We start from the raw sequence: 23,289 nt of genomic DNA, 5'->3' as shown, positions 1-23,289 counted from the left end.
TTTTGGGGGGGGGGGGGCGAGAGTAGAACGGAGATTAAAAGGATAGAAGCATAGGTAAGAATGGCGGCAATAAAAACAAACACACGTTCGACACGACCTTACAGGAAAGAAGGTCGGCACGGACGCGGTCAGTGAAAGCCTCGAAAAAAAAGAGGCGGATCCAACAGTAGACAACGGAGAAAAGGCGAGCTAGGTTGCTCCTGCGTTGTTGCAAAAGACAGGCGCGCACGGGGTTTTGAGGCGGGATTTTCGAAGACTGGGGGGGTTTGGAGGGAACGGGAAGACAGAGGGACGACGGTAATGGGATTCGAACTGGGGAAAGGAAAAGCTGGACAAAAGGGCGAACCTCCGGCGAAAAATAAAGCGAATCCGCGGCTTCAAAAGAACACTGGGGAAAGGGAATCAAGGAGCACCATGTGGTCTTGAAACGGTTCACAGCCAATCGATGCTCGCGAGTGCTGCATGCACAGCATCAGCCGGCACGTCCTGGATTCCAGAGAAATGGACGTACAAATTAAGAAACGTGGCGTAGCAAAAAGGCAAACGAAGCAGCGATTGTCTGGCTTCATAACCAGAAGCAGTTGATGCCGCTGCGAGCAAACCGCATTCGTTCGTATCAAGAAAAGTTGCAGAACAGGGGAGTCGAGTGACCTCAGCACTAGGAGGAACTCGAGAGACACCCGGTGGACGGCGGGAGAGTGGGAGGGCGGGAAGTCGCCATTTAAAAAGCGGGGAGAGAGGCTAACGGGAGTGCTGTAGATTTAACAACTCCTTCGGTCGCTGACCAAAATCGGAGGACGTTGCCGGGACGTCTTCTTGCAGGGGAAGAAACGCGGATTCGCGGAACTCCGGAGAAGGGCATCGTCCGTTTCGGAGAAGACCTGCGCACTGACCCCACAATTCCGCAAATACAGAGACATGCAGATGCGAGGCATCTGCATGTCTCTGTAGTTCGTGTGGATCTTCGTCCCGTCCGGAAGCTTTGTGTGAGCTTCAGACTGACGGTTCCAGAATCTCTGACCGCATTTTTCGTACTCACCTCGTGAGTGACTGGTTGGAGAACTAGGTGTAACGTCTACGGTGGACACGTGAGTGTAGAGGACGGTCTCGCGACGGCTCCTCTTACCTGGCTGAGGTTTTGGCCAGGGATTCTCCCAGCGCACAGTATCAGCTGGGACGCTCGGGAATCATCAGGCTTTGCCGAGCTGCAAAGCGTGTACACAGTCTCCAGTGTAAAGTTTGAACGTAATGCAGCTTCATCCTGCACACGCAGCAAAGCGTGGTAGGTGCCGAGCTCCGAAGGAAGCGCGTTGGGGAAGAACGCAGACGTGTAAAGTCGCGAAGGAACTGCAAAGAGGCACGTAGGAGTACGAGTCAGTACTCACTTTCTCTTGCCGTTCTTGGCGAGACACAGGAAACCGCAGGGTGCACACACGTCTCATACCGCAGTGAGCACTTGCAGCGATCGCGAAGAGAGAACACGGGCTGTAGCCGTGGCCGCAGAGAGGCACAGTGGCTGAGTCATCTCGAAAAAGAGCCAGAGGTTGGCATGCATCTCGCTGGGCTAGAACAGCCGGATCTCTCTCCCAGGCGTGATGTATTAGATCCAGAGCGGAGTTTAGGATTGACAAACGCAAGAAGAAAGCGGCGGATCACCTGTAGTGAAGGTTTGGCGACTGGAGGCCCGCATAGCGTCGGAGCCGATCCGCGTCTCGATTGCATGTGGCGTTTCAATTTCAGTTCAGTTACGGTAAGCAACGGTTAACTTCAGATCAAAAGTGACAGCTCATATTCACGACGGTACTCCAGCGAGCGGCCTAGTTGTAGTTCCCGACGTGGTAGCCGTTAGCCTGTGGTCCGGTCTACGGCGAAAACTGTATGTCAATGCCTTTCTGTCGATTTGTCCATCACGGGGCACAGCCCGCTTACTGACGATCGAGGAAGAGCCGTCTGCAATGCCTTGGGAAGGTGAGCGTAAGCCCTGGGCATCTGTTTTCCCCGGAGCCGGCAAGCTCAGGAAATGCGACCGCCTTGTTTGCGCTTGCAAAGCTCGGAAACCTGAGAGGAACCATATGCCTTCCTGACGGTGGCAGGATTTGGTGACACACAGCGGAAGAAGGCCCCATCTGTGGCGGAGTTGTTCCCGTGAACGCCTGGCAGCCGATATATCAGGCGCCTCCCAAACGCTGGGATCGTCCATTAGCGACGAGACACGTCTGTTTGGCAAGCGACAACACGAACGCAAACCAACGAAAGCCCAGTAAACACGAACAGTCAAGACCTAAACCCAGCGAAAGGGACTTGAAGCAGGAAGTTTTAGCTTGGTAAGAGCGGCAGTGACCGAGCGCTATAGCGATTTGCGGACTGTTTCTGGGACGACTCAGACCGTCGTTGTCTGTAGCGAGCAGAGGACGCGAGCTTCCATTTCCGTGGAAAGACAGAACTGGTTGCGGTTTTAGACTCTATGGATGTATGACTGAAGGAGTCAGGCTTCTTTTTTCCGTGATAACGCGTAGGCACACTCTCATGTTGCTGCCGAAATGAGTCTGTCCGTTCGTCCCTGTAGAGTTATGATCACGCGATTTTCCGAGTAAGAGACTCTCTGCGCAGATCCACACACGGAGGCTCTGCTTGAACAACGTGCCACAAAAAGATAGCTCTCTCTCTCTTTAGAGACTCTTTTTTGTTGTCCGTTCTGGTAGAACCGCTGCCGAAACGTCGGTCTCCGCGCGTCCACAGCTTCGAAATGGAGAAATCCACAACGAAAAAAACTGGCACATTTCTCCTCACGTCCCATCTCTTTCCTACGAGAACTCATTTCGTAAGCACTTTCCCAGCCCCTTTTGCCGCTGGATCGTCTGTGATTAGCGACTTGTTTTCTAACATGCCAGCAGTTCGCGAGTCGGAGCGGCGGTGGGGTAGGCGAGCGGGTGAGAAGCGGGGTGAAAAGCTGCATGGTTCCAGAAAACAAACTGGAAAGCGCCAGCTTCCTAAAGAGGAGGGGAAATAAAGGGGGAGTGAATTCAGTGTGTGTCGTTTTCCGCAGCTGTAAACGGAGTGGACGGGGCCCGTTGTGTGTGGCGTTTGTCCGGCCGACCACGCCAAAATGTGAAACCCAATTCTCGCAGCGACGTCACACTTCCACGAGAATTTCTGCACGAACGAAAGGAAGCAACGCGATAAACCCATGTTTGGCCCGGTCTCTCGCGCTCGTTCATTCGTTCACCGCCAGGATAAACACGGCAGCGACAGCCATGTTCTCTAGACAGGCCTGGCGTACCGATGCGCGTTGTCCACGGTTTGCCCCGCCGCGAACCGCAAGAGCGCAACGGATTCTTCCTCCGCAGTTTACTAACGAGAAAAATCAAACACGGATTTCTCTGCGTAGACCCAAAAAGGCGCCGGCTCGCGTCCACGTGTGTGCAACAAAAGGACCGCCGGGGTCCCCCAATCCTTCTTCGCTCTTCTTCCCCTGTCTTGTCGCAGCTCGCGAAGCTCCAGACTTCCCCCCGCTTTTCCGCTGACACGTCTCTTGATGTTCTGTTCGCTTGTGCGTCTTTCTTTTCTTTGCTCTCTTCCAGCTGGGCTGCTTTTCTTTCCGAAGCTACAGCCCTTTCTGCAAAGGAGCCGTCACTTCGCGAGGTTTTCTAGTCTTTTTTCGTCTGCAATCCCCCTCCGTTCCGGTTAGTTGAAAAATTGAATCTGCGGCTTGGATGTGAAGGAAACGTTTGCCACCCCGCGCATCCGCGCGCTTTTCCCGCCCCTGTTTTCGCTTTTTTTGTTTTCGTAGTCACGCCATCGCCGGTCTCCTATATTCGGGGGCGAGAGCGCATCGAACAAGTAGTACCCGTGCAGTCTGGTCCCTGCTCTCTGTTAGTTTTCTTCTGCCGCGCTCTTCGTTTTATCGACTCCTTCTCTCCACTCCTTGTAAAATTCCACAGGGTGGGCGGCTAAAAAGCCGGCGAAACGTGCATGTTGGCCAAACGGGGGAAACCGTGGCTACAGACCTCTTACCCAACTGTCTACGCCACGCGGATGCTTCCCCCCGCCGCGGCGCGGTCGAGGACGGATGGGAATAATGCCTCGGCCGTCTCCTGCGGGTACGGACGTACATCCTCCTGTCTCGACGCGCGCGTAGGTCTAAGACGGTTGCCGTTGTAAGATACAGATTCAAGTGCTCCCTCGACAGCCGCCTCCACCCCTCAGTTCGTTTTGTCGGCGGCTCCTCTCTCCCCTCTCTTCGCGCCTCGATCATGCCTTCTCCCAGGCATGCACGAGACCAGAGGCCGCGCGGGTCGCGCGTGCCTAGCTTCTCTGAGCCTTCCGCGGATGAGCAGTGCTGTCCCGCCGGAGATGGGCCTGGGCAAGAACCACGGGAAACTGGATTCTCTGCGTCTTCCGCCTCTGAGTCCACCTGTCGGCTTCGGAGCGACGAGCCGTCGGACCGTGTCGCCGCTGCCCCGGGCCAACCGAGAGAACGTCCCTGTCCTTCTCTCCCCTCGTCCCTTGCCTCTCCGGGGTCTCCCGCATCTTCCTCTTCGTCGTCTGCAGCTGGGGCGGCCTGCAGGAGGCGCCACGTTCGTCGAAGCGCCCCAGAAGACTCTGAGCTGTCCCCTTCGCTCTGTGAGGTGAGAGGGAGCAGGTGCTGGAAAAGGCAGACTAGAGAAAAACGCTCGCCTTCCCACTCCCCGTCCTCCTCTGGACCGTCTTCCGCAGAACCGCGCCCCGTCGCACATGCATGCGCCTCTGCGTCTTCCTCTGCGGGCTCCGAGTCGGAGTCGGCTCTCTCCAACTTTCCCTCCGATGCCTCTCGGTCTCCTTCGCCAGTGCACACCTCTCGCTCGCGTCTGTCGTGGGCTGCGCCGCGTTCTCATCGGCGCGTTTCCTCCTGGCTGGACAACGCGCGGTGGGTGAGGAACTTGGAAGACCAAAAGGGGCGCGGAGAGGCTGAGAGCTCGCCCTCGGCCAGCCGCATCGTCTTCGTCAACGCCGACCTGTGCGCGCAGGTAGCTGCACGGATACGCAGAGCCGAGCGGAGCTCGAGGCCGAAGGCGAGCGGCGGCGAAGCCCAGGGCGAAGAACAAGGCCGGGCGAAGGTTCGTCCCGAGAGGCGCGCCGAGTTCGAGGTATCTGAGTCAGAAGCAGGTGGACACGAGGGGATCTCGTCAGGCACCGAGGGAACGAAGGCGCAGTTTGTGCCCAAAAAGGACAGGGAAGGACAGGGTCGGAGAGAAGCACGCTCGGGGAATCCGCCCAATGCCGCCGCTTCTCGCCCCTCGTTTTCTTCCGAGACGGCCCCTGCGGTTTCGCGAGGCGGCCTGGCCGATCCACCCCAGCAGGCTGTCCCGTCCGATCCACCCCAGCAGGCTGTCCCGTCCGATCCACTCCAGCAGGCTGTCCCGTCTGGACCACCGTCTGAGTCTGTTCGTGCGCCGCTTCCTCTCGCTTCGTCGTCTTTCGTCTCACACGTCTCCCCGTCGCCTTCCTGCGCTACGATCGCGCTGCCTTCTCTGCCCGATTCCCGCGACGGAGTTTCAGCTCCAGCCGCCAGCTGCGCCGCCCCCACGCGCGGATCTGTCTCCTCTCCGTCCGTCCCTTCGTCGACCCGGCCGCAGCCCGGTCCTGGTTCCCTTTCTGGGCGCGCCTACCGTGTGCCTTCAAAGGCTGTCCCCTCGGTACCCGTCGGTCGGTGTGCGTCCGCGGCCTACGCCCCTGTGAGCGCCTCCTTTCTGTCCTCGTTCTTCCCCTTTCAGCCGCCCGTTTTCCAGGAGACGGCGGTGCACACTGCAGGGCGGGACCAGGATGCGTCCACGCATCGCTACGGATTCGGGACCGGGGCCAGTGCGGCGTCTGCGCAACGCGACTGTCTGGAGCCTTCGGCGCGGAGTGCACGGACGAGCGGGTATGGGTCTGCGTCGCGCAAATGCCCCGAGCCGTCCGACGTGGGATCCATTGGCGAGGAGAGCGACGCTTCGTATCTTCAGACGCGGAGACATGGGCGACGTGCCGACGTCACGGCCTTTCTCAACGAGTTGTATCAACAGACGCAGAAGCGGAGCGTCTTGCCGTTCCAGCTCTTTCTGCGCAAATCCACGACGCTCTTTTGCACTTGCTGGGGCCTCATCCTCGTCGCCCTCGGCCTCGGCGTCCTGTTCCTCTCCGGGAGGAGTCAGGAGTTTGTCGTCCCGTACGACAGCGGCGTACGCGCGACGGCTCTCTTCCAAGTCCCGGACCAGATGTCCCCCCCCGTCTACGTCTACTACCGGATCAACGACTTCTACGGAAACTACCGACCCTACCTCAAAGATGGACCCGCATCCGTCAGCACCAGCTACAAATGCGATGGTAGGACCGCGAGAAGAAGGGAATTTGGGGAGGGCGCGAGGGGAGAGAGAGGCGTGACGAAGCGGGCGGGAAGGAAAGAGGGAAAGGATTGCCGGGAACTCTCGAAAGAAACCGCAGAGAAGAAGCGGCGCTGAGCACGACGACAAGAAGGTGACGCAGTGAGTGCGAAGGCGAAACGCTCAGGTGTTGTGTCTGCACTTTTGCCCTCACCTTCCCGTGCGCGGCTGTGTTTCTCCAGTCGTCTTTTCGCAACGCCAAGCTCTCGACTTCCGAACCTTCAACGGGATCCTCACGCTCCCCTCGCTTCTCGACGGTGTGGACGGCCAACCGATCCCCGCCGATAGTCCGCGGGCGTTTCCCTGCGGTATCCAGAGTGTGTCTATGTTCAACGACAAGTTCTCCTTCCACCGCGCCATGGCCAAGAACGCCACAGAGGAAATCTCCATCGTCACAGACGACGTGGCCTACCACTGGGACTTCAGCCGATTCATGGTACGCTTTCAGACAGTCAAGATCTAAACCAGGAGTCCGTCTCGTCTGCCGTGGAAAGCGACAAAGACACAGAGGGGCTCTTCACCTCTGCTTCGAGTCTATGAGGCGAGAGGACAAGCAACTAACGCGGGTGTAGGATATACGTGACCACGAAAAAACAGTGCGGAGGCGCCATTGTGCTTCGCTCCCCTCGCTGGCGCGTCGTCCGGGTTGTCTGTTTTCTTTCCTCTGCGCTCTCTCGCGTTTTGTGTGTGCGTCCGCGCGCGTTCTCGTCTCGTCTCGTTCGATCTCCGCCTGCGCCCCTTTTCCGTCTCCGTGCTGTTTCCGGATGCTCTCCACGCTGTCTCCCTTCTCGCGCCTTTGGGTTTTTAGCTGCCGAATTCGACGTGGGAGAAGCTCGGCGCCGTGCCGTGGATCCTCCCGAGCGACGACCGCTTCCGCGTCTGGATGCACCCGCCGTTCACGCCCTCCTTCCAGAAACTCTACGGCGTCATCCACAGCGCGCTCGAACCGGGCGACAAGTATTTCCTGCGTTTTTCGGAATCTCGTGAGCGCGAAGAAAGCCGCGACACAGCGGCGGATCCGAGAGCGTCTAGAGCGCGAGGGGAGGCGACAGTCTTGTTTTCATCCGTCTGCGAGCCGTTCGATGCTGAGGCAGACGACCGCTGTTTTTTAGGTTGAGCTCTGTGCAAACAGAGGGAGCGGCCATGCCCGCGCGTGATCCCGAGGCTTCGGAGATCCCAGACCGGGAACCGGGAAGCCTTTCCTTGTTTTTGAACGGCCACGACAAACAGCTAGACGGATACCGGCGTTTGTGTGCTGCCGCGGCGGTCGCCTACGAAGAAGCGGAGGCGCGCACAGATGGGTGTCGTGTCTTCGAATAAGAATTCAGAATCCGCGTGTGTGCCGCGAATCGTAAAGGGCCTCGGGGAGAAGACCGCCGCTCCGGTGGGACTAGCCGTCTCTCTCCTGCCGCTCGCGGCAGAGACAGCGGAATCCACTCGCTCCGCGGTGTCTCTCGCTGAGGCGCCTTTCTTTCAGAGACAAAGAACACAGGCTTTCTGAGGCCTTCCCCTCGTGGGCAGATGCCTTTTCTCTCTGTCTCTGTGGAGCTTCAGTGGTTTTTCATATATTTGTCGGTTTCAGGTCTCCGCAGTCCTGGATCGACTAGCGTTCGGATAGCTGCAAAACGGTTCTGTGTGTTTGAATAGCGGTTAAAAGCTTGCCTTTCCCGTACGTACTCAGGGCGTGCAACGCCCGCGGACCGGTCCATCTCTCATTGTGTCACCCTTTTGTGTGCTCGCACGTGTCGTGAATTCTCTTGAGAAGAGGCAAAGCCTCCCGCCACCTGCGTCTGAACCGTTGGTGTCGCATCCAAAGGGAAGCCTCGTTTTTCCCGGAGGAACGCGAAACGCCGAATCTTGATGCATCTCCCGTTTCTCTGCTTTCCCGTTGCCTTTCGCCCCTGCCTGTTAGGCTGGCCCGCCGAGGAGTGGCAAGCGACGAAGGCGATCGTGTTTGTGACGCTCGCTCCGTTTATCGGCGGCGCGAACTACCCGCTCGGCTACGCGTGCATCGCAACAGGTGAGAACTGGAAACCTGGCCACGCGCGTCTGGCGAGGATTCAAATTCTTTCCGAACGGGAAAACGGACGACAGCAAACATTCTTTGAGACAGGAAAACGCGAGGCTGTTTTGCGCTGTCGGGGTCGTGTGGTGTGTGTGGAAGGGAAAATGGGGCGGGCGGTGTCTGAACAGAAGTCGAGTTCTCGCTTTTGTGGAAGCTGTGTTCCTACACAAAAACCCACGGAAACAAAGGGTTCGTCCTTCTCTCTGAGGGGGGGCGAGTTCGGGTTTTTGCAAGTTTTTCAGGCCGACGTCCCACAAAGCAGTCGCGAGACTCCGGGAGGCGCAGACCTCAAATTGTCGGCAGACAAGAAAAATGGGGGGACAAATGACGCACAGACACCTGCCGGAAGAAACTCTCAGGTCGAGATGCATGCGTACATGCAAGGGTGGCGTAGAAGCAGCGGTGGTATATAGATGCTAGAGATTTAAAGGCACAAGAGAGAGAGGTACGGAACCGTCGCCCATCCCGCGGGTGTTTTGTGTCGGGTGCTTCCCTCTCTTGGAGAGGGTTTGCCGCGATTTCCTTTTTGCCTTGAGTGTTTCTCTCTGCTGGGTTTCAGGCGGTTTCTGCTTACTGGGAGTGATTCTCCTGTGGCTCTTCTACTGGTGCGGCATTCGCTTCACGAGCAGAACAGGTCAGGAGGAACCGGAGAGCGGTCCGTGCTATGCAGACTCCGTTTTTTCTCTTGACTTCGCGTCGACTGCCTTCTCGTCGGTCGCGTTTTTTCTGTTTCCGGACTCGTGCTTGCGTGCGCGTTTCCACCCATAATTCTGTTTCTCGATATCCATATCTCTAGGCACGCTTTCCCGCGTCTCTTCAATTCTATCGATACCTCTTTCCATGCCCAAATCTACATGCTGACTTCTCTTTTTACTCACATTTATCTCTGTTCATACCTGTCTGTCCACTTCCGCCAGTCTGCGTCGCTTCCGGCCTCTCTGTCTCTGCGTGTGCAACTCTTTCGTTTTCTGTCGCTTTTCTTTAGAGGACCGCATGGTGTGCAGCGGCATCCCTCCGTTGTCGTTCTTTCGCGTGCATGCACGAAAGCCTGTCCCGCCCGTGGGCGCTTTGATTGCTTGTGTCGGGGTGTGGGCGACGAGCGCGATACGTTCTTTTGCGGGGCTGCTGCACGCCTTTCCGTTTGTTCTTCAGTGAGAGAGACGGATATGGAAGCTGTGATACGCCAGGCCGAAGGAGACGGTAAGCGGCCTCCCCGTCGCGTCAAAAGGGAGCGTGGAGAAGCGAGAAGATCAGTCGCCCGTCCTCTCGCCTTTCCGGCTGTGTGTCCAGATTCTCGAATGCTCTGTGGAGACCTCACACAGCGTCGAGGCGCCTAACCGAAAAAGAGGTCTAAGCACATAGCCGCGCGGGCCTTCTCTGGGGTGTCCCTTTTTGACACATGGGCATCCACGACGTCGCGACACATTTACCCTCTCTCTGTCTCTCTCTCTCTGCGTGCGGCTTGAGACGGTGTGAGAAGTCTTTTTTGTGTATTTGATGCATGCAGACGGTGAATTCCCCTGCGCGGGTGCTGCTTCCCGGGGCGTGGATGGCGCGGGCGTCGCGACGGGGGGCGACGGCCCTACGGGACGCAAGATCATCTCAGGGAGCGACGCGGCCGCGGGAGCGCCGTTCGTGGAGAGGAATTTCCCCAAGCCGATTGCATGCGTTTGCCCGTTCCACTGTCCCTGGCCCGACGAGGCGGGCGGTAGCGGAAAGAAGCCGAAGCGAGGAAAGAAGCGGGACGGAAAGGCACACAAGGATCCTCTTCTGCAGCTGCCAGCAGCAGGTGGCCGAGGGCGGAAGAAGAGAGGGGAAGGCAAGCGGGGGAAAGACTCGAGTGTGTCTTCTTCCGCTCGTCTCGGCGAGGAGAGCAGCCAAGTGCTGGATTCTGTCGAAGAAGACGGGTCGGAATGCAGCTTCGCAAACATCAGCGAGACGCCCTCGGAACAGCCGTCGAACGCCGGGGCTCCAGAGGCCGGAGACAGTCCAGAAGCCGGAGACAGTCCAGAGGGCGAAGCGCACTGGCTGAAGTACCACGTCTCGGAACTGCCAGAAGAAAGCGAAGTGGAGCCCGCAGAGGACGAAGTCGAACGGCCCAAGGGCATTCTCGCCATCGAGCAAGACTCCGACGGGACTGCAGGCGAGGCGCCCGAAGAAGATCCAGTTCCCGAGTAGCTCGGGACGAGCCGGCGGCAAGAGTCTCGCGGGGGAAGAAGGAAATCGGAAGGACGCGACACAGGAGAAACGCGCCCTCCGGCCGAAGAGGCGCAGGAAGGCGTGGCAGAACTGAATCGGAGGCTCGAGAAGAGACAGGCGAAAGCAGCGGCAAGAGTCGCCGCGTGGATGATTTCCGTTATTTTCCTGTCCCCCGGGGATGCCTACGCAGCTTCAAGTCGAGGTGTGCAGTGTTGGTTTTTTCTTGAGGCGCGGGTTAGAGGCTGGGACTGTTTCTCTCCTTTGGCGATGCATGCTGGACGATCCAGAAAGGTCGCGCGTTCTGTCTCCCCATCTCCCCCCTACATCTCTCTCGTTTCACAAATCTTGCGTGAAAACAGCCTTTCTTGGCTTTCCACCGCGAAGGCTCGCGATTCACGTGGCCGCCGATACACCAAGAAAAGGCGGATTCTTTTTGCCGCTCGATTCCGAGAGTGCCTTCGGTTTGGGATTCGTCCTTCCGCCCTCCACTTTCCTTTCTGCCCCGTTCTTCCCGACCTCGGAAAATGTGCTCGGCGATCCCGTCTGAGGTAACTCGCGAAACGCGCTTCAAAAGCACGCTTCCGTGCAAGGCTGTGCACATGTCTCCAAGCGAATATACATCATATATAGATGCATGCATGTGCATGCATATATATATATATATATATACAACTGGCATTCTTGGGTGTTTGTGGTCTGCGGAGTGGACGAAAAGGTGAGCAGCCTTCCGTTCGACAGCGCCAAGGCGAGTCTGTGGAATTCGGGACACCCTGCGCGAAGCCGACGGAACGCGCAGATGCTTTAAGTCTTTCTCTGCACTCAAACGCCGCAAACGGATGCCCGTGTGCATGCCTACGTGGACCCTATGCGTATATATCCAGTCTAAACATACAAATATAGATACATATATATATATATATATATATATAAACATATGTACCTTGTGTTTAAGCAAATACAAATAGAAGTGCCTATGCATTTACATATTTACATATATGTACGCTTAACGAAAGGGAAGAGGGCGTCTTTTCTGTAAAGGCAATTCGGGCGTTGTGCCCAGCGGGTCTTTCGGGTGAAGGTGACCCCTTCCCGAGATTTGAATGTGAAGAAAGCGTTCGGCGATGCCGTCAGCGCAGTGGAGGGGGGGGGGGGGGCGTTGGGCAACGCGACTCGGGCGGGATGTCAGATTTGAAGCATGACTTTCGATCGCGTGTCGTCGAACGCAATGCATGCATCTCGAGCATACACACACACGTGTGTCGGTTGTCTCCTGTCGACGGTTTGTCCAGCGCGTTAATCGAGGGTCATCTTTCAACCGCGTAAATCTTTTTTCCGGATCCCGCCGTCTTCTTTCGCTATCTCTAGGTCTATGGCCTTTTCTGTCTCCCTCAGACACTTTCACTCCTAGCTCTCTCTCCGCCTGTCGAGCCGTCGCGTTCTCTGGAGCTTTCGTCTGTCTCTCCTGCAGGGGACGAGCAGGCTGCATTAGCAGTCCCAGTGCGGAGACAGGCATCTGGGTTTTGTTGGGCACAAAGTTTCCTAAGTCTGTGAGCCGCGCAGAGGTCGGGAGTTTGCGAAACGCGACACGCGTCTCTTGACTGAGAAGGGGAAGGGCCTTTCAAACGAGCGACGCGACAGCCACGCACCTTCCGTGTGAGTAACGCGAGAAAGTAGCAGACGCACACACCAGGGGAAGCAAGAGCGAGGTCGGAGGCAGAGAAACCGGTGGACGAGAGGGGAACGAAGCGGTTTTTTCGCGTACAAAAGAGCTGAGGAAACAAAAAGAAGGACGCGACGCAGAGGAAGCTCCGAAACACACTTTTACGCAAAACCTCCGAGAGGCCCAAAGAGACACCCGAGACCCTGAAGGCCTGCAGCCGCGATGCCTCGCCCCCCGTTCTTCTCTTTTGATCGCCTGTCCTACCTCAAAACCGCCTCGACTTCACACTGCGCCTGTCGACACCCTATGCACATCCATATATGCACACATACATGCATATATATATATATATATATAAGGACGGTTTCGGTTTGACGCACACAAATACGCATATAGGGTTGATATCTCGTTATCTCTACGTATTGGTAGAGAAGCACGTGAGTTGACGGAGGGAATGGTAGTTTTTGCCTTCACACATCGACTTGACGTGTGCCTCTTGAAAAAGCGGTTTTTCGCCACACATTGGAGTCTCGGGCTTTCGGGCCATTTGCGGCAAATAGATCACCGGTTTTTTCGGGCGCGTCCGTGGGGCTCGGCGGGGTCTTCCGTCTGCGCCTTGACGAGCTCGAACTCGCGCCGGAGCATCTCGGCTTCGCTTTTTCGCTCTTCGAGAGCCTGTTCCAAGTACGTGGTGTACGTTGCGAGTTTTTGTTGCTCGATGAAAAGATTGTTTTTGTACACAGCGAGGCGGTGGCTCAGGTGCGCCTCCTGTTGCTGGACTTCCTTGGCGAGAGCGGAGATCTGTTCAAAGTACTTCTTCTCGGTTTGCTGCACGAAGGCGATCTTCTGCGCACCCGCCAGCTCCGACTGGACACACAGGCGCCGAAAGAGGTCCGCGAACTCCCCGGCCTCGACTACGGCCCAATCTCGCACCTTCGGCGCGAGCCGCGCCCACTGCGCGTCTGTCAGCTGCGTCGTCATGGTCTCCTTCGGAACGTCGGCGACCTTCAGCGGTCGGCGCCGCATCGCGCGCGCCTGTTCGTCGAACTCGCGGATCGCTGCGAACTCATCCAGAGACTCCTCGTCGTCGCCTCGCAGGCCGGGGAAAGCCGCCGCAGGCGCGGGAGGAGAAGGCGCGGGAGGAGGCGGGGGAGCGGACGGAGGCGGCGGTCGCTCGAACTTGCACACCAACTCCTTGAAGAATACCTTCACGCTCTGCCCCAGCGTGCGGGGGGGAGCGCCGAGGAGTGCCTCAGCGCTCTCGACCTCGCCGAGCCGGAAGGCGAAAGAGCGGAGGAGGACGGAGAGGAAGAGGGCGAGGAAGACGAGGTTCACGAGGAAGAGCGAGGGGAAGAGGAAGAGGCCCGCGACGGCCTTGTTCGCGGCGAAGAGATCCGAGAGCGGCATGCATCCGACGAGGAGGAGAAGTCCCGAGACGAAGGAGGCGCGAACAGACGCAAAGCCCGCAACCACGGTTCCGAACGACAGGTAGCAGGTGAACACAACGCCGACGTAAACGGCGACGAGGGTGAAAAACATAAAGAGGAGATGCTGCGACGCCTCAGTCACGGTGAAGAACAACACGACCATGCGCTTCCGCTTCTCAAACAGACGCAGCGTCCGCAGAAAAGCTAAAATCACCAGCCCGCCACACAGCTGCGCATACACCTCGAGCAGACTGTGCGCCGCGCTCAAGGACGAATAAAAGGCGTTCAACTCCGTGTACAACTCCTGCTGAGACACGCCCGAGGCGGCCGACAGCGCCCGCGCAGCAACAGACGAATCCGCAGGAGACGCGTCAGACGAAGCAGAGGCAGAAGTAGCGAAGCCTGTTCCGGAGGTGGAGAAGTAGATGTGTTGGACGCCGTGGAAGGCGAAGGAGGTCCAGCAGAGGATCGCGACGATGAAGAGGACGAGGAGAACGAGGTCCAAGAGATTGAAGAGGTTGTCGAAGAAGAAGAGGAAAAACCGGTAGCAGAGAGACCGGACCCCCATGTGCTGGAAAGGGTTGTCCCGGAAAAACTTAAAGAGCGAATACAGTCCAGCGCAGACGCAGAGAAAGACCATCAAAGCCACGAAGGACTGGAGAATGATCGGCAGGCCGCCGTGCTGCGCGTCGTAAGGGCGCAGCTGCAAGGAAACAGAGACAGAAAAATGAGTGAAGAGAAACAGCTGACGCAATTCAACCACGACGCAGACAGACTCAGAACCAAGAGAAACAGAGAGACAGAGGAGAGAAGAGGGAGGAGACCGAGCAAAGAAATGAATCCGGTTGAATCGAGGGGAGAGCAAAAGGATGGCACAGGCCGCAGAGGAGGTCCGGGGCCAGCAAAGTTGGAAACCAAAAAGAGCCAGAAGCGTGAAGGAAGATATGGCCACAAAAAGAGTGACAAGAGCGACGAAAATGCACCAAGATGCATGCGGCTCAGGCGACCTCTCGTGCATCCTTCACTCCTTTTTGGCTGTTCTCCGGCCCGCTCCACCTCCGCCGCCCCACTGCCGGCGCACTCTGCCTCTGGAAACCCGGCGCCGGGTACACGGACGTGTCCACGTGGCAAAAACCTCGAGACAAAGAACGTCCAGTGATTGTATACCCATGCATGCCTATGTACACACAGATGCCCGCGTTCTTTCTCTCTCTCTCTCTACCGACACATCCAAGCATATATATATATATATATATATATATATGCATATATTCGTATAGGTATATAACATGTGTAGACATCTATATACTTATATATACATGTATAAATGAAGGTGGAAGGGAGTGAAGTGTGGAGAGTCGGTTTCGTTTCGGCACTTTGTTTGCCGAGCACGCGGTTCTGTCTGTGGTTCCAGAACGGGAGTTCCTTTCGCTCTTTGTCGAGCGCTGGTCTCTTTTTTCGTTTTCTCTGTCTCTCACGGCCACGCGCCAGAAACCTCGGACGGAGCGAGGTTGGCAAGACAAAAACTTGGGCGCCGCGCTGGAACTTACCACCATGCTGGGCACGTCGAGAGTCGTTTTGACGGTTCCGCCTGAAGCGATTTCAAAGCGGAGGGTGGTCAGGGACAGTTGGTTTCGCGAGTCAAAGTTGCTGTAAAAGACGAAGGCGATTTCGAGGGAGGCGCAGACACTGCGAATCAGCCGGTTCGTCTGCAGCCCCTTGAGGACGGAGAGAAGCGTCGCGTCGGACCACGACGAGTCAAGGAAGAGGTCAAAGGAGACAGCGTCTGCGGCGACAAACTGTAGCTCGAGCGGGTAGTTCGACGCCGTCGACAGATTCACCCGCAAACGCACCGAATAGGGCAGTGGCAACGTTGCCCACGAGTTCACCAGAAATGGTCGCGACGCCCCACCTGGCGACAGAACAATCGACAAAGAAACAAAGCATCCGCAAACACATAGGCAGAGAAAAGAGAGAAAGAGAAAAAGAGGGAAAAAGAAAGAGAGAGAAAGAGAAAGGAACAAACAGACGGGGCGAGGGCGACGGGCGCGACGGGTGGTTCCTAACTCGCAGCTACGCTTCGTGCGGGGGATACGGAAACGAAGAAACAGATGGAAGAGGAGGCATCTACAGCGAGCTCGATACGACCTAGACAGAGCCTTCGAAAAACACCTAGACAATATTTGGCAAATGGAAACAGAGAGGCGCGCATATGCCTAGACAAGACACTCTCAGTACACAGACAGGTATCGAAAGAAACGGTTCGAGGATCGGGGCATGCACCGGCCAGACAGACACACGTGTACGCACTGCGCTTGTAAGGACGTAGACAGCATACACAGAACCACATATGGACCGTCCGGTATCAGGTATAGATTTGACCACCCTTCATGCCTTTACATATTCCTCTCTCTCTCTCTATATATATAGATGCATGCAGATAGACACAGGCTGTACAGAGGTACAGTTTGTACAAATGAGCGGCACACGGAGAAACGTGGCTGTAGGATCGAAAAACCGGAAACGTACATATATATATATATATATATATATATCGAACTACGATCAGCTCAGGAACATTAGCCGCCTTTGTCCCAAGGCCTGCACAAATCTACATATAAATATGCATACATATATATATATATATATTTATCTATGTATAAATTTATGTACGTCATGTGAAGGATAGATATATGTATACCATCTGCAGCGGTGGCGTTTGTGGCGAAGATTTGGGACCAGAAATCCGTCGGGGTTGTGTTTCTGAGAAGGTAGAAGAGCCCTGTTTCGGAGCCGAGCCAGGCGTGGACATCGTCGACGCTCCGAATCGCGCTGAAAGGTCGAGGCGGCTCCAACACCGTCAAGGTGAGAGGCTGAAGTCCTAAAGAAGGCGGCGCGCAGAAAGAGGGAAGGGAAAAAGAAAGGCTGGCGAGGAGAGATAAGAACCACCGGAAAAACATACGCGTCGCTTTCTTACCACTTCCGCTCACAATACGCAAACAAGAGAGGTACATTTACATGCATATTTGTATCAGCAGATGCATGCGTATATACATATACATATATATATATATATATATATATATCGGTATTTGCGTGCACACATTCGTGTACCTATATTATATATATGTATAGTGTTTGGATAGACAAGGAGACGCGAGAAAAGACGATGGAGGGGCCCACAGGGAGACAGCGCTTTGTCGGCGCACCCTGCCCGCATCTGTCCTTGTTCGGGGGAGGGTGCATGCGGGGGTCCGGAGCGCACGGGCATGCTCGAAGAGGCCTGGCACAGCACCTGTTTCTCCCCGGCCATCTGTCGATACAGCGGAAAGAGAGACGATGACGAGGGCCTCTCGAAGCATCACGAGTTCGGTCGCGGTTTTTCTCACCGAGGCTTTGATCGTCGAAGATGTACGATTGGGGGAGCGGGATCCAGGTGGTTCTTCCAAGGGCCGCGTCGACAGACTTGCGGAGATCGAGTGCAGAGGAGACCATCAGCTGCGAGCTAACCACCACGACGAGAACTGCGAGGAAGGCGACGCAGGCGAGTTTGTGCCACGACGTCTCGCGGTCAACAGTCTGCTGGTAGTGCACCACGCGGTGAATCTGTGGAAGAAAAAAGAGATCGTCAGCTCAACTTGAGAACAGCCAAACGCCATCCAGAAGAGGCACGCAAGAGACAAGAAAAGACGAGAGATAGAGCAGAGAGAAAGAAGAGAGGGAAAGAGCAGAGAGAAAGAAGAGAGGGAAAGAGCAGAGAGAAAGAAGAGAGGGAAAGAGCAGAGAGAAAGAAGAGAGGGAAAGAGCAGAGAGAAAGAAGAGAGGGAAAGAGCAGAGAGAAAGAAGAGAGGGAAAGAGCAGAGAGAAAGAAGAGAGGGAAAGAGCAGAGAGAAAGAAGAGAGGGAAAGAGCAGAGAGAAAGAAGAGAGGGAAAGAGCAGAGAGAAAGAAGAGAGGGAAAGAGCAGAGAGAAAGAAGAGAGGGAAAGAGCAGAGAGAAACAGCAGCGAGAAAGAGCCGAAAGAGCGGAAGCAAAGACACTGAGAGAGAGCGGAGAAAGACAAGCTCCAGGAAAAGCAGCGATCAAGAGGAAAGAGGGACGGGAGAAGAGAGCGAAGGGGTAGGATGCATTCTCGGCAATTCGGACAAATCGGAAACTGAACAGAAGAGAGACGGCGAACCTTGTCGAGTTCCGGCATCTGCGCATTCTTGGCTGCAGCGCTTTGCATGTAGTAATATTCATCGGCGTTCATCCACCCCGCGCCTTGCATCGCCGCGCCGGCCTGCTGAAAGGAACAGTCGCCCCAGGCGCCGTACATTTGTTGGTATTCGCCTGGAGACAAAAAAACGAAGAGACAGGCGAGCACAAGACGCTTCCGCAGAGAGGGCCCAAGGAGAAAAAGAAACAAAACACGCACGAGGAAGCACCCGTCCACCAGCGCATCCAAGTCGATACTCGGTTGCACACTTTAGACGCTTACTACCCTGCCGGCTAAGCATCAGATGAACGCGTAATCCAGGCCGCAAAGATGAGGCAAACGCAAAAGGAATGGCATATACATATATACATATATATGCAGGTATATATATGTGTGTGTACATGCGTGAAAATGGTACATATAGAAGCAGAGTGAGGGAGCGCCTCAGTGGAGCGGCCCATGCAGAGGGTCGCTGATGTCTGGCGAGTCGAGAGACAGGAGCCCCAAACAGGAACAGGTGCAAAAATATCCGCGGTCTGTACACCCTTCGCTGGGAACTGGAATGAAGTGTACGCGCGCTGGAATGAAGCCAATAGACGCGTGTTCGGCAGGTTTCTTCCCAGGAGTCGTGCTGCCGCCGGACCAATCATCGTCGTGGGAAGACGCCTAATGCCTTCACTGCTTGGGTTCCTCTTTCCGCATACACGCACTGGACGCGCACGCCACTAACAGGCACAAATGCGCTACCTCTCTACACATGCGTTCACGCACACTCATGAATAGATGTGTAATACTAAGTATGTGTGTATGTTTGTGAAACCAAACCACACATCTGCAAGCACCAGCGTGGAAGCACGGCTACGTCTATGTGTATCTATGGAAGTGCTTGGAGACGACGATGGAGATGAAGGAGTGCCTCTCCTGGGCAGATGCCGAGAAAGGTGTAAGTTTCGTCGTGTTTCTTTTCTTACTCCACGCATGCGGATCGATCCACCCCTCCTTGGTGTAGGGATTCGGCAGCCCCATGGACTGCCACATCCACGCGGGGTACTGAGGCGGCTCGTCGCCGCTGTCGGTGACTTTCTCCTCGTCGGAACACTCGGACGCGAGGTCCACGATCTTCTCTTTCGACTTCATCGAAGCGATACTGCTCTGGAGCTGCTTTCGGAAACCCGAGAGCGCATGCACCCAGCGATCCAGGCGCGTGGGTTGGAACTGGGGAGACAGGAGAGGCCAGGAGAGAGAGACGCAGCGACAGAAAACGGACGCAGAGAATGAGGGCCCCACATGGGTGCGGACGCACACGCAAGACACGTCTCGGCGTTTCCTGGCATTTGCAAGCACGCACGCGCGTCCCAGAGAAAAGCCGGCGAGCTGTGCGGATAGACAGGGTAGAGCGAAAAAGCGGAGATCGAAGAGCCGAGGCGAAGCGGAAGGAGACAAAAGACGAGACGGGGCAGGGGCAGCCTCGCCGCCTTCGCGTACCTCACTCTCCTTCTTCGTCTGCTTCTTCACGGACGTTTCAACCTCTTCAGCGCAGGAGTCGTACGTCTTGAGGACGAGAGCGACGAGAATGTTGAAGCAGAGGAAAGAAAACAAAATGAAGAGAGGACCAAAGTAGAGACCCGCAAAGAATCTGTGGTTCGCCACTATGTCGTACACGTCGAAGTTGCCCACTGTGCCTCCGAGAAGGAACGCCGCCGATGACGTCAAGCTGAGGACAACGGAGGAAACCCGACACGAAACCACACACACGTATGCGCACCCCGCGAAAACACGACGAATGGAAACAAAATAAATCTATAAAGATAGATAGATATTGATAGGCAAAAAGGATGCATAAATGTGTATATACGTATGCAAACGCATGTGTAGGGCTATATAGATATTGACATGCATGTGAGTACGGAGGCATGTGCGTGTGTGTATGTGTTCGTGGGCATGGCTGTACATGCATTTGCGAACATTCTGTCTCCGATGTCAACCCGGAAAGCTGAGGCCCCGGCAAGCACCGAGAAGAAGAAGCCTAGACACTCGAGAGGAGGCCTGTGGCGAAAGAGAGACGAAAGCGAGGGAAATCGGACGGGCGCTCTTGGAAGGAACAGAGAGACGGAGAGGGAGACAGGTCAGACTCGTAGCAAGGAGGGACGTACCTCTCGTAAAAACCTGCAAACGCTCTGTTGTCGACTCCGAAGGCAATGTTTCCAATTGCGACGAAGACAAGGAGAACAACGAGCATAAAGCACATGCACATCAAGAGCGGAAGTAGCAGACGCTTCAAAGTCCAGTCCATCGTTTTGGCTGCCGCGCCGCCCCAGACTTGGAGGTACCTGAACGGAGATACACGAGAGGGAAACAAAAATCACGGAATTCCTCAGTTTGTCTCCAGGGAGTGTCGGCACGCTTCCCTTCTTCGTCTCCTGTCCCTGGACTGTTTCCCCTCTCGAGGCAGTCGTCGCTTTCAGTTTTCTTTTCCACTTTGTGTCGCATTCTCGTCTCCGTCGGGTGGCGAGGAACGGCCGCAAAATGCGGCCCTCCTGCTTTCCGCATTGCTTGACTTGCTCATTTCCTTCCCCCTGTCTCTCCTAGTCTCCTGAGGGGATCGTCGATCTTCCTCTTGACACGTTTGCCTCTCTTCCACGAAGCACCGGCGCAAATAAAAGTGCCGTCCGTATACAGGTCCAGAGAGGCTCTGCGTCCGCCACTCTGTCTCCCGTGTATCGTCCTCTTTCTCTCCCTCTCTCTTCTCCTCTCCCGCTGGTCCTCTCTGTGTCTCCTGTCTCTCGTCTTGCCTACCGGATCATCAGAATGCATCCACAAAAGACGGCGATCGCAGCCACTGTCCAAAAGAGCTGACTCATGGTGGCGACTGTCGCTACAGCGGACGCTTTCTCATTGAGTGTCTCGGAGAGATCCGCCGTCAGCCACTCGGACTGGGCTATCGCGACGCCGTCTTGTCCGACCTGACTGGAGGCGCCGGGGACACTCGAGACGAGAGAGGCCAGCAGAAAAAAAAGAAAGGTGAGCAAGACAAGGGCGAGGTGCGCGACGGCGAAGCAGTTCCAAAAGTCGTAAATGAAGGGTCGGAAGCCGTGAACCTCGCGCACTTTCAGATATAAAAACCACAAATACGCCAAGAGAAATACCACCGAGGCGGCCAAGCAGCCGTAGCGCAGCCCTGCAGAGCTCCGCCCCGCCGACGAAAGCGCCGTTTGAGACCACACACGAACCGGAAGCAGGGTACCTACACCGAGAGGCAAAACACAACAGACACGAGGAGGGCGCGTGGACGCAGGGAAAACGCGAACGATCGGAAAAGACAGAACACGCCACGCGGCCACACAGACACACACCCACAGATATACACAGAGAGAGCGGAAGATAGATAGAGCGGGAGAGAAAGATGCATGGATATACAGAAATACACAGAAATGTATATACAGACGGAGATATCCACACATTTGCGTATGTATTTGCAAGAAGCATCGACACATACTACCAACTGCATGTCCGTGTGTGCGCGCATACAAGCGCGAAGACGCAGGGAAGAGAACTGCACTTTGTTTCCATCGCTCCTGGAATCGTGACGCATGAGACAAGTAGCAGCTCGCGGGGCAGTGCGGCAAGTGACGCAGGCTGACGCTCGCGCGAGTATCTATGTACCTATGTGCATCCTTGCTTGCATGTATATACATATTTAATCCATATATGAGTACATACATGAATACATGTATTAATACATATATTAATACCTATATTAAAGTATACGTTAATATATATGTGCATATTGACGGTCTCTTCTGGTCCTCTAAACAGAGAGGAGCTCCTGAGAATAGCGCCCCGTCAGCACCTAACGTGTGGCAAGTCTGCGAGTTTTCGTCGCTTCGTTTCTTTTCCACGCCGCACCTGCACTGGTGAACTGAAAGGGGATGTACGTGTAGGAAGTGGAGAAGCTTTCGGGGTTCACAGACAAGAAGTCGGCGACGACCGTGACTGTGTGTCGCGACCCAATGAGTCCGTTTGGAAGGAACCAGGGAGGGTATCTGGACAGCGGCTGGTTCTGCGAGAGTTTCTGCAGCATGGCGTCTGCATTCGCTCCACAAATGGTCTCCGCGTAGCCGCCCTGTCCTTGAAACGTTTTGGTCGACTGGACGGGGTACGCGGTGTACGTCCACTGCAGCCGCGCGCCGGCGTCCGCGGTAGTCCCTCCGAGACGTTCGGAAATGCCTGTCAGTTGCATCGAGGACGTCGAGAGAGATCCGGTCGCGGAGACGGAGTCGACTGGCCATACTTCAGTGTACCCGATAGCACTGGTCGTCTCCGTGAAGTTAAGTCGGCGCACCGTCAAGCGCACACAGGGCCCGCAAATCACATTTTTCCCGATGTTTGGGAATGACGGCAGCCCAAAGAGGCCGTGCCGCAGCCACGACGCGACGTCTGCCTTCGTTCGCAAGGACTGGAGTGACAGGAAGAGCGCCTCCGACCCCTTCACCGTGAGTTCAGCCACCGCGGCGTCCGTCTCTGCTGCCAAGCTGCTCCAGGTATTGAATGCGGACCCGGAGGGTACCTGCGTCGCAGCGAGGATCTCCTGCAGCGACGAGTTGGTCGAGTGAACGAGAGGGACTTCTGCGTTTGCGGCGACAAACAGAATGAACGCGACAAGAAAGAGCACGTAGGCGAGCGCCTCGACGATGTTTGGACGCCTGCCGAGAATGATGTCGCCCTCGCTGACCTGGCCGGCGGCGTACTCGAAACTGACCGGGAACAGACGGCGTCTGTACACTTCGCGGCGCGAAAGAGACTTTTGGTTTCGAATCACCTCGCCGACGTCCAGCTTTGCGGGGTCTTGCAGCTCCTCCTTTGCCCGAGCTTTCTTCTCTCGGACCTTTTTCTCGCGAACCACAGGCAGGCTGACGGCCTCCTGCAACTCAATCTCCTGCGGCGCAGGCGCCGCTTCGACGCGCACCTGGACCGGCTCAGGTGCGGCCGGCGCGGGCGCAGGAGCCTCGACTGGGACGTACGGGAGCTCGCGGAGAGGCACGTGGTACGGCTGGCTCGGCGGAATCGGCTTCAGCTTGTTAACCGCCTTGGCGGCTAACACTGGAGGCATCGGCCGCATTTTGCCCCGCGGGAAGGAAGCGGAAAGAGAAGGCAATGGAGCACGTGGGCGCGTGTGTGCGCGACAAGGCGAAGGGGAAGAAGGGACAAACGAGAGAGTGCACGTAGAGCCTGGTGAGAGGACAGGCGAAGTGGCGACTGTCCGTCGGAGTCAACTGCCAGAGCTACCGTGGGGAGCCGTGAGCGAAGAAAACGATGCCGAAACAGCGGCGAAGGGAACCCG

The 23,289-nt window shown here is 56.1% G+C and overlaps 2 protein-coding genes across 2 annotated transcripts; one reads left to right on the top strand and one right to left on the bottom strand.

The window, feature by feature from the left end:
* Positions 1-4,253: 4,253 nt before the first annotated feature.
* On the top strand, positions 4,254-10,644 carry NCLIV_063890 (conserved hypothetical protein; the record flags this gene model as incomplete). The annotated part of the gene is made up of 7 exons (XM_003885940.1): positions 4,254-6,345; positions 6,584-6,837; positions 7,210-7,384; positions 8,314-8,421; positions 9,026-9,100; positions 9,619-9,666; positions 9,974-10,644. The coding sequence occupies 7 exons, from the start codon at positions 4,254-4,256 to the stop codon at positions 10,642-10,644; spliced, it is 3,423 nt and encodes a 1,140-aa protein (XP_003885989.1).
* Positions 10,645-12,886: 2,242 nt separating this feature from the next.
* Positions 12,887-23,067, bottom strand: NCLIV_063880 (conserved hypothetical protein; the record flags this gene model as incomplete). Its single annotated transcript, XM_003885939.1, has 9 exons — positions 12,887-14,455; positions 15,303-15,664; positions 17,142-17,358; positions 17,931-18,082; positions 18,920-19,163; positions 19,434-19,662; positions 20,102-20,278; positions 20,745-21,192; positions 21,855-23,067. 9 exons carry the CDS (start codon positions 23,065-23,067, stop codon positions 12,887-12,889), a joined length of 4,611 nt encoding a protein of 1,536 aa, XP_003885988.1.
* Between the last annotated feature and the right edge of the window lie 222 nt (positions 23,068-23,289).

The sequence above is a fragment of the Neospora caninum genome, chromosome XII, assembly GCF_000208865.1.
Source record: "Neospora caninum Liverpool complete genome, chromosome XII".
Lineage (NCBI taxonomy): Eukaryota > Apicomplexa > Conoidasida > Eucoccidiorida > Sarcocystidae > Neospora > Neospora caninum.
The sequence above is the reverse complement of the archived record's forward strand: the minus strand, read 5'-3'. Positions and strand labels throughout refer to the sequence as shown.